The sequence below is a fragment of the Thunnus thynnus genome, chromosome 18 (assembly GCF_963924715.1).
Source record: "Thunnus thynnus chromosome 18, fThuThy2.1, whole genome shotgun sequence".
NCBI classification, from domain to species: Eukaryota; Metazoa; Chordata; class Actinopteri; order Scombriformes; family Scombridae; genus Thunnus; species Thunnus thynnus.
Window position 1 is genome coordinate 20,901,652 of NC_089534.1, and position 11,408 is coordinate 20,913,059.

Here is an 11,408-nt window from a genome sequence, read left to right on the forward strand (position 1 = left end):
CTTTGTCCTAAATGATGGTCATTTATATAATGTTTAATTTTTGAGGCCTATGCTGATAACAATATTTGAGAGTTAAAGAAATAGTTCAACAATCCTATTCATCTCTGTAACCACTGACTCTAAATTTCATCTCATGGTCTTCTCATGAATGCAAATAATCTTGCTTTTAATTTGACAAGCTGACATTATTAATTTCTAGTTGACATTGTGTGTAGCTTTGTATTTTGTATTATGTGTCTTGTGTGTTTTTTGCTTTGTACTGTTTGTTATTGTGCTGTTTGTTATTGCTATGTTTTAATTGTGACCTGCCTGAGGGACTGCAGATGAAAATTAGCTTTAAGTTAACTCTGGTACAGTACATGAAATGGTAACATTTATGTTTAACACTGTACATGGTCCCAATAAATACATAAATAAATACATTTTTGGAAATATACTCATTAGCTTTCTTTCCTAGAGTGAGATAACAAGATTGATATCAACCTCAAATCTGATGTCTGTGCATTAAAGCAATAGTTTGACATTTTGGAAAATTCCCTTATGGTACAACTTTCTGATAAGTCACCCTTTATAAAGATTTATAAGCATTAATTAATGGCTTTATTAATGGTTCATACATAATTTACCAATAAACCATTAATAAGAAAAATGCTCTTCTGGAGGAAAATCCTCCTCGGCATTAAACTTTGCCTTTTTAGCTCTTTATTTCAGATGAAATAAAGAGTTAGAGAAATAAAAAGTTAGAACACTAACTTTTAGAAAAGACCTGCAGTGCATCTGAACAATTAATGCTTATAAAACCTTTAAAAATGGTGACTAATCAGAAAGCGGCACCTTGCTTCCTTGTCTAAAGTTTGATAAAAGGTTCAATGCCACTCTCCTTTCTGAGTGGTATCTCATCTAACTCCTAGCAAGAAAGTAAATAACCACATTTCCCAAAATCTTGAACAGTCCCTCACAGTATGGAGCTGGAGTCAGGAAGGCTTAGCTTAGCTTAGCATAAAGACAAGAGATACAGGGAAGCAGCTGCCCTGCTGCACATGTTCAAAAATACGTCTACCAAAGCCTCTAAAGCTCACTAATTAACAAGTTATTTGTTTAATCCGTTCACAAACAGAAGTGAAAACAACACAATTTGTGGTTTTAGGGGGAATTACACGGTGGAAGACAAGTGTGTACACAAGACAGTACACACAAGATTAATATTATCATCTCACTCTTCAAAAATCTGCCAGCACATCTGCCAATCTTTGTTTTTTGTTTTTTAACATAAATACATAATATAAACAAATATTTGTGATATGGATCTCTTTAATTTGATGTACTGAGCAGGCAACACTGTTTCTGTCTGTACTGCATTTCTGTATTGCAATTTTTTCTTAGGCATCAGCCTATGTTGACACAGATATCATTATCTGTGAATAGCTGAAATTGGCTGATAATATCAGCTATGCTAATGATGTATCAGTCAGGCTCTAGTCTGAATATTTGCATTACTGGTGCACTGTACACTTTACTGTTGGGTTCATTAGGTTCATTTATAACCTACACACACTCACAGGACAAGTGCAATGCACAAATTCAAAGCTTTATTAGCCAATCCAGTCTGATTATTTTATCCATGAACTGATTCTTTGGCATGCCTATGTCATGACCAAGCACACATAGAAACTGCAGGGCTCAAACCTGCAAATGTAAGTAGAAGTCTTGTTGACAGTGAGGACAGCCTGCCCTAGCCTTCTGCTGCTGCCTCAGGAGGCAACAAGGAGCTGATAGCTGCACTCAGGACACTATTTGTTGTTTGTGACTCTCAGTGGTCCCCAATACAGTTGATGATAACATCTTCCTCAGGGTCGGGCAGTTCTTCAGGTTAATTGTCTGACTACTACTGTCAGGGAGAAAACAAAACCCAAACAAGCAAGGTCCTTGTTGACATAAATCAATTGAATTGTGGAGGTTTGGTGAGAACAAATGACAAGAATCGAATGATTTGAATTTTAACTGTCGTCACTCATCTGAAGGTGCAATCTAGTGAGGAACAGTAATCTAACACAAGAGGGTCTTCTGTGGAGCGACATTGAATTGAGTAAATGTACAAGAAGGCCTGAGACCAGAGAGTCTCCATGTCGAATCTCTGGGAATAAAACTAGATCTTAACTGTCAAGGTACCCTTGAGGAAGATACTCGACTGTGAGCATCTGTGTAGGTGATGAAAAAAAAAAGCGGTCACAGCCAGGACACAATCCAAAGCGGTGACCAGCTCCCGACTCGATCCTCTTCGCCGCTCCCAGAGTTTTGCATTTTCAAACGACATGTGTTCTGTATTCCCAGATCCCTTCTGCAGCTGCTCCTGTGGTCGGGCAAGTGCTTTGGGCTTTGGTTTATGTAATGACTGCAAAGCAACACACACATACAGTACGGCTGACTGACTTGCTGCATGGCCAACATTGTGGCAAGCCGAAACTGAATCATTACCAACACTTTCACTTATTAAATTGGCATGCAGCTGGATGCAAGATTTTATTTCATGGTTCGGTGCAAAGGGCTCAAGAGAGTAAGCACTGTGTTTGAAGGCCAGGATCCTGTCATGCCATTGGAAACATTCCTACAACAAAAAAATCTTTTTTTTTTTTTTAAAGAAATTACTACTACAAGCACATATACAGACTGACCACAAATCAGTTATGATCTCCTAATGAAGGCACCTTTTACATTCATTTTAAATTGATGGTTACTGCAATTTGTTTCCTCCCACAGAGTAACCACCTGTCAGTAATCCGTCACATTAAGTTAAACCTGAGCATATCCAATTGCTGAAAGGTCTGTGTTGACTTTCTGTTCTGTCATGACAATAATGTTGACAGATAGAAAATCCCCCAGGCTGTGTGTTATGTGTACACTCGCTAGTGACCTTAAAATCAGTCCATGCAGCAGTCAAAGGTCAGCTGAGGGCATAGTGAGACTCTGCTTTCGATAACAGTTTACAAAAAAAAACACAAAAAAAAAAACACAAAACCTGCATGAACACCGAGTCAGAGCCACATTCAGTTTCTGTCAAGATAAGGTGGTCATATATCCAGCAGCAATTCAATACAAAAACACAGAGCAAGAGCTCCACATAGTGGACAAAGACGCCAGTGCCTTGATAATAAAAAGGAACAAAGTTTTAAAAGCAAAACCTTGAGAACACATATCAGCGTGTCCTTGACCTTGAGTGAAGAATATTTTATCACAGAGAAGAACAATAAAATCTTATAAACATCGCTTTTCTTAAGACTCTGCTGAATTCATCAAGACAACTTCACCAGAGTTTTTGGCTGATTCCCGTCAGCCTCTCAGCTTTGTTCTAGACTGTTTGAAGTCACAGTTTTATGTTTTCTTAGTGTTCTTCTCTCATGTCCACTCTCCGTTGATTACCTCTCCAGCAGAGTATTTAAGCATTTGGTCTGGAAAAGGGAAATATAACAAAGTTACATAAAGACCTACAATATGTACAAATACCATTAAGAGCGCCACTGTTGTCAGACTAGCTAAAGGCCTAAAATGGTACCACAAAGGCCAACTAAATCCTGTATTTGCATGCTGCTATTAGGACAGGTATAGATCTCACTATTTTCAATTTACAAATCCATATTTTCACAAACCACTTGATTCCTGTTTTATTTGTGACTTAACTAAGATATTAAATTAATAGTTATTAAAAGTTCTTGGAAGATGAAGAGCCATGTGCCACTGATGGATCATTTGCTTAGGAATACAACTAATAAATCATCCAAAATCATGTCTTTAAAACAATTATTCCCAGCCAGTGTACCTTTGAAACTTTAGGAACGTTATTTTAAGAGCTCCTTAAACCGGAAACTATCAACTTCATAGGGGTCTTAAAGGTACCCTGTGGAGTTTCTGACCTCTGGTAGCACTATAGAGCAGTTTTTTATGAGTCCTCATTTTGTTGTGCACGCACACAAGGACGCACATGTATGATGTACAGCAGAGGCCCTCAAAGTGGGGTCTGGGGACCCCCAGGGGTCCTTGAGTGGGTTCCAGGGGGTCCCCAGCAAAAAGGGGAATAATTTATTTTCATTCCATCCATAAGTAACACAATGACAGAATGTATGACTATTTTGGTCATGGGTTTCATACACTTTCGGTGGTAAAAAATCTTATCAGATGGGGGTCTGTGGTCTAATTTATGTCAGTTTAGGAGTCCGTGACGTGAAAAAGTTTGAGAACCACTGATGTACAGGTGCCTGTAATGTGCGAGGAAACGCAGCAATGCGCCAGCAATGACAGTGAAGAAGAAGACTACAAGACTTTAAACATGGATGTAAACAACGCAGGATTTAAAATACTTAAAACTGAGCTTTGCAAAATGTTTTATGAAGAAGGAAACATGTTCAGAACATCTGTTAGACACATACTGTAATGCGTTTCAGTGAGTAACACTCAATGTAAACACAACTTAAGTTTACAACAAAACTCTACAGAGCACCTTTAAGAAGATATTAAGACTTAAAGAAGGGTAACTTTTGTTGTGCATTTACTTAATTAACAATTCTCTCAGCCTACAGCTGTGGCCACAGCATTCATCTACACCAAGTATGAAGTGAGAAATGTTTTGGCCAATGTCGTCTTTGAAAGTCTTTGCCTCTGTAATTACATGTAGTACACAGGATTGACAGAAGACGACAATATCACCAGATGTAATTTTATGTATAATTACCTGGACAAAGGATGCTTGTCAGTGATGCCTTCACCTCCATCAGCTGCGGGTTGTCCTGGGAGTCTTCTCTGACATGAAATCTTGTGAAGTGCAGTGCAGGCCACCAGTCTTTTCTTGCAGCCATCTTTCCAGAGACAACCTCCTTCCAGTCTTCTCTGTTTCAGTACACAAAATTACAGAATTGGCACCAGAAAAAAAACAGCTGTCAGCAAAAAGTTAACCACCCTGAAACCACCAGCTCAGGGGTGATACAATATAGAGACCATCTCCATCAAAACAATTTATACATACTGTAACTGTAATTTCTTAACAATGTCCTTTAAACGCTTCCACACATCCAAGTTGGTCCTCCAGCAAGCGTAGTCGAGCATATCCAGAACGACTCCCAAAGCCTTCTGGATGTCACTTTTTTTCTCTGTAAACAAAAAAAAACACATATTGATAAAAGATATTATGGAATGGAGAGAGAGACACAGACAAACTCTAAAAAAAACATTAATTATTAAAACAATAAGCTAATTGATGCCAGTTATTAAAAAGAGAGAATATATTTGTACAAAAAAGTTGTCCTCTGGTAAAAAATGTTGTTACAATATCAAATCTGCTATTACCTGACTGAAGCAGAAGAGAGCTGTACTCCAACATCATCTCATGACTTGGGACTAATGTATGGAGGATCTATAGCATTAGGAAGTAAGTTTAAAGATGCATTAGTCACTGTATATATTTTGTGTGCTTAACTGTTAATCTAATAATAAAATTTTAGTTCTAGCACTACACTTTACTTTTTAATATGCTTTTATACCTTCAATACTTTCATCAACTTCCTCTCTGAAGTATCATGCCTCTTTAAGTATTGGTACAGATAGACATGCGCGTTGGGGTTGGGGGGAAAAGTGTGGTCATATGCGTAGTCATTCAGGACTTTCAAAGCCTCCTCGTGATCCTCATAGAATTCCAGCATCTATCAAAAAAAAAACAAAGGCTGTAAGGACAAGTTTCATTTGAACCAGGCCTGCAACTGAGCAACAGTTGAAAGTGTACAGCACATCTATTCTGTTTATATATTTTTTAATGAAAGCAGGCAGTTTGGGATGAGTGTTTACCTCAACGTAACTCAGTATGAAGGGATCCCAGATGCCTGGATTTTTCAAAATCTCCTTTAAATTCACTGAAGCCTGTCTGAAGTAGTTGTTCATGTCCTGGTTGTTGCCAGAGTCTGAATAATCTGAAACAGGTGGCAAACATCACATAATTAAAACAGTAACATAACCTCATCAGCTCTTCAGCTCCTTTTTTTCATATGAGCATTTACTGGGTCTGACCTGTAGGTGTCAGTGTGACATCACACAAGAGCTTGCAGGACACCAGTGTAACTGATACAACTAAATAATGGATGCTTTTGGGGTGTCATGATGTGTGTTGCCTTACCAATGTTGGAGTGTGTATGCTTTTTGTCACACCAGATGATGTAATCCAGTAAACTTCTGTAGGCGTGGATCAGTTTAGTCCTCTGATACTGAGCTGCTGAGTCTTTGCCGTGCCTCCAACTTTCAGCGACAGACAGCTCCCGCTTTGCATCATGGATCTGGCCGTGGAGCAGCAGGTGAAATGAATGTTCCAGACAGATCTGGAGATGCAAAGGGAACAGGTGTGAACAATGCTTCGGCAGTGAAGCAAATCAACATGAAAATTGCGCTGTGAGCTCTGCTAGCTAACGTACCATGAGGTAATGTTTAACTCCTGAATGTTTCATTCTCTCATAGATGTTGTTGTAGTCTTCCATCTTTGAGTTGGGGTGGTGGTGGAGAATTTCAGTGGCGATTCTCCAAGTTATCTGGGATGAGAAATCCAAAGAGTGTTAATATCAAGGATGTGGAAATCAAAGTTGTGCAAGGTACTTAAAATGTTATGAAAATGTCTGCGATCTCTACAGATTTGTTTTGGCTGGATGACGATAAAATAATTAAGTTTTGGTTTTGGAAACAGGGGGTTTTGTGGCAAATTCTCTTTAACAACTTGAGAGAGGAGACACTGTTTTGTTCATGCTGGACTGTAGAATTATGTGAAATAATTGATGCTTTTTTGTGACTAGTACTGTTTCACTTTATATTTGGTGTATTATAAATCCATGTAGGCTGGACACGACACAAAAATACACAACAAAAGTAAACCTACCTCTTTATACTGCTGCTGTTTGCCTCTAGTTGTGTCTTCTAACATTTGGGGGTAACAAGCCATATATTCTGCTGCCTCTTGCCATCTGTGATGCAGCAGGGCTTCTCTGATCTGCTCCAGACAGATTCTCACACTCTGATGAAATCCAGTTTCCTTTGGCGTCTCTAAAATTGCAGGGTATGAAAAGGTATTATTTCATGACATGGACACATCTGTCATAAGCATTATTAACTATTATAGGACAACTCACCAACACAAACAGGATAAACCAAGGGGAGTTTTGACTTTTTTCCTTCTTTTGTAGAGTTGTCGTCTGAGGAATCATTGTCGTCATCATCCAACTCTTCAAGAGGAATTAGTTCTCTTTCCAGGTCATCCATGATCAGCACAGTAGTTGGACTTAACTAAGGTATTTTTCTTCCTGCAGGTGGAAGTCCTACACTGAGCATTACAAAGAGATAAAGTGATTAAAAGGAACATTGTGTCCAGCAGCTAACTGACTCACAAGACAACCAAGACTCAACAGAGTTAAAGCACTAATACACTTATGACATTTCTTTCTCACAGTAAAAATAATATTGCATTGGTAGACATTCTTAACATGCTCATATTAATCCCCTGAATAATGAAAGGTGTCGTTTGTGGTCTCAATTAACACTATGACCAGACTGGTTCCTCACGACAAGAAACAGAGTCAGAGTGGAGCTACCTGTCATATGATTTTAAGGTGGACTTGCAACACAGCTTGTCATTACCGATGGACACACACACTCACAAACCAGGGGTCGTGCTGTTAAAGGATAAGTTCACAATTTTTCAAGTGTGTCTTAAAACAACATTCAGGTGTCCATATGAACACTGAAAGAGGTTTTCCTCGCTGTAATCATTCCTCCTGTTCATACTGGTTATTAAAAGATCCCCTTCAAATGTGTTTTCAATGAAAGTGATGGAGGCCAAAATCCACAGTGTGTCCAAGTTCAAGTTTCTTTTATTACCACATGGATAGACCGCTGGAATTAATCTCAGTACAGATGGAATAGCTGTAACAACACATCAAATACAACACCAGTGCAAACATAAAGGACATAAGTCTGGTTTTACTTACTTCAATACATCTCCTATCTTTTACTATTTTATTTAAATATTATTACTTTATCTCTGTTTTATTTTTATCTGTGTTTTCCTTTTAATACCCTACCGTACATTTCTGGCATTCTTCACTTGAATACGCCTCTTTATTTTTTCTTTCTTCAATTTTATATTATTATTGTATTTGGCTATTCAGAGTTTTTAAGTTTTTATCCTACCTATGGTGTTTCCTCATTGCAAATTCATGAGATTTATGACAGTGTTTCCTCAGTTCCTGTTTTTATTGAGTTATTTATCTATAACATAGTCATTTATTGTTTGTGCTGGTGGGTGGGTGGGTGGGTGGGGGGTGGGGGGGTAAACTGTGTTAAATTTATTGTGTAAAGCACTTTGTGTTACATTGTATTTGTATGAAAAGTGCCATACAAATAAAGTCTGATTGATTGATTGATTGATTGATAAGTGCAAAAGAAGAAACATACAGTAATCTACACAGTTCCACATACCATACTATACAAATAGACCAACTTTTGTGTATTCATCAACTGTACGGCTTTGGGAAAGAAGCTCCAGTTGAGGCGTTCTTTCCTGCCTCCCATTGACCTGTACCTGAAACTGATGGTGAGCTGGGTGGAGAGGGTCATACGTGATCTTGATAGCTTGTAAGATGGTATGTTGTGTATATATGGAGTCCAGTGTGGGGAGTTTACAACTTATGATCTTTGATGCTCTGGTGATAATATTATCCATTTTCTTTATTGTGTGCTTAGATGTATTTCCGTACCAGACAGTAATCAACAGTGACAGGATGCTCTGGATTATGACTGTGTAAAATTCCTAACACTGTGCTTTTTGAGTTGTCTGTTGGGCTTTTTGCATTTGATGGTTAGTGTTGAGGTCCCATTTCAGGTTACTGCTGATGTGTGTGCCAAGAAACTTGAAGGAGTCAGTTATTGTAATTGGTTGATTGTCGATGAGGATAGGTGCTTTTATTGATCGTTTTGCTCTGAAGTACACACAGTCATATTGTGCAAAAAGGCATTTAGAAGTTTATCTGAAGCTTATAAGAGGCTTCAGCAGTCTGAGTTAGTTATATCAAGTGGATATCTGCCACATTTACAGTCTTTAGCGTCAATTCCTTCTTTGTGTGTCCTAAGACAGTGTTTCCCTGTTGAGCTGCGGTGGAAGTATAGTAACAAAAAGAGGGAAAAAGAGGCACTAAAAAGACTGTAACGTTGAAAGACATCTACTTGACTTTACTCATTTGGACGGCTGAAGCTTAATATTAGCTTCAGAAAAACTTTTAAATACATTTTTTCCACAGGGGGCTTGTGGATTTTGGCCCCCATCACTTATAATATCAGTGCATTATGAAAGTATCTTCTAATGGTCAGTATAAACAGGAGGAATGATTATAGCAAGAAAAACCTATTTCAATGTTCATTTGAGTAGCTGACTATTGAAAAACTTTAAATAGCCTTTAAAAGTAATGCGGAACAACGAAAACACTGAAAAGTGTAGGCTAACTCGAAGCTTTTTAGGTGGTTTTGATTAAACTTTACTAGCTACATACACAGTTATAGCTATTTATGTTGGATATTTGTAGTTAGAGGAGGCAAGCCCATTCCGTTATGAAGCAAACTCAGTTCCTACCTGCCAAAAGGAAACAATTTACCGCGAACTCCTCGGATGTTTTGATTCTTTTACAAACGCGCTGATGCTAAACTAACAGCTAGCCTACCTCGGTGAGCTAACGTCCAACGTGCTGTGACTATTCACACGTTGAATCCCTGCTCTAGCCCTATTTCTGAAAACTGAAGATAAACCTGTGCCTAGTACTGTCGGCAAATAACGTCCACATGTTGTAGTAAACTTTCCCCTGACGTGCTTTCAGTGTGCAGTTACAGTAGCTAAGGAAGTAGAGGGAAACGCTACAATGTTATTGGTTGCTGTAGCCGGAAAAGGCGGGACAAAGAGCTCTTCTTCGTGAGCTGTTATTTGTACCTTCTGTTTATGTTATTGTATTACAGAAATGTCACACATGTAAGTGATGCTTTCTAAAAATAAAGTGATAAAATACTCGGACTGTGTTACATCTCCTGCAGCAAAGGTCTTTTGGTCTTCTATCATGGGTGATTTACAGAGGGAAAACTGAATTCAAAATAGATACAGCAAGTTTCTTTCAGTATTTTACACCGAATTTACCTTGTAAAAGAAGTGTTGGAAGGATTAAGGCTAAATATAGACTATGTCTGTGTTTTTTGCAACTAAGATAGGGAAACAATATTTCATTTTTTCACTGTGCCCATTAAAATTTATTTTGGTTAGATATCCAAACTTTATAAATAGGAAAAAGGGTACTGATGCACAGATTGGTGCATTTGATGTGGTGTTATATGTTGTGTTCAGTGGGTTGGATAGAAATATCAACCTATAATTCAGCTGTTGATCATTCCTGGTAAATTCCACATCCATAAATCTAAATGGTCTGGCTCCAAACCTGCTTTCATCAGTTTATTGTTGAACTCAAGCAGTATAGCACCTTAATCGAAAATCGAAGATGTGAAGAACAACAAAGCTAAGAAGACTTCCAATATTTTAAAGGAAGTATTTTAAAGGGGGGGGGGGGGGGTCATAAATCAATCAAACTTTATAGCACTTTTCATACAGGTTAGTGCAATTCAGAGTGCTTCAGACAGAATAAATGTAGACAGTAAACAGTTAAAACAAAGCACTAAAGCACACAAGAAATAAAATTATGAAAATGTATTAAAATAAAATAGATTTAAAAACTATGCTAATAATAAAATAGAGTGAAATAAAAAGTAGATTAAAAAAATAGATAATATATATATAAAGTAAAGACAAATAAAATCAATAAGTGGGAAAAAATAAAATAAAATTTTACGACATGAATATAATAAAATAGGTAAACAAAATTTAGTAAATAATGTCTATAAATCAAAAGCTAGGCTAAAGAGGTTTTAAGTTTATGTTTAAAGATATCAACACTTCCAGCTGTTCTCAGATCTTCAGGCATTGTTCACTGATTGAAACAGAATTGTTGTGATATTGCTTCAAATTTTTTGGACTGACAGCAATTGATCAATTCTTCAGTATTAAATCACAGTTTTGTTATGTTTTTCTGTTTGCAACATGGTTGCACAATACTAAACTGTATACTTGTTTACAGAGGGCTCTAGAGAGGATTAAACACATTTCCATACACCAGTCAGACACATCTATGTGAATATTCAAATATTTATAAGGAGGACTGAGTTTTAAATCTCTTTAATCTTTCTGTGCATAATGTTTGATGCCCTAATGCATTATTCCAGAGGAGACTGCACATACAAGATGATGAGGCTTATTTCTTGTGCAGTTTCTCTCTTATCACTGCAGCTACTTCAGTCTGCAG

The 11,408-nt window shown here is 37.5% G+C and overlaps 1 protein-coding gene across 2 annotated transcripts; it reads right to left on the minus strand.

The window, feature by feature from the left end:
• Nucleotides 1–1,572: 1,572 nt before the first annotated feature.
• taf1a (TATA box binding protein (TBP)-associated factor, RNA polymerase I, A) lies at nt 1,573–9,937 on the minus strand. Of its 2 annotated transcripts, none has more exons than XM_067572445.1 (11): nt 9,644–9,937; nt 7,152–7,337; nt 6,902–7,065; nt 6,447–6,560; nt 6,155–6,353; nt 5,830–5,951; nt 5,529–5,687; nt 5,335–5,401; nt 5,015–5,138; nt 4,724–4,878; nt 1,573–3,446 (listed from the first exon to the last, which is right to left on the minus strand). In XM_067572445.1, the coding sequence occupies exons 2-11, from the start codon at nt 7,279–7,281 to the stop codon at nt 3,394–3,396; spliced, it is 1,287 nt and encodes a 428-aa protein (XP_067428546.1). In that variant the 5' UTR covers nt 7,282–7,337; nt 9,644–9,937; the 3' UTR covers nt 1,573–3,393. The 2 variants fall into 2 exon arrangements, with proteins under 2 accessions (XP_067428546.1, XP_067428544.1); XM_067572443.1 differs by having other exon boundaries at nt 7,152–7,342; nt 9,644–9,936.
• Between the last annotated feature and the right edge of the window lie 1,471 nt (nt 9,938–11,408).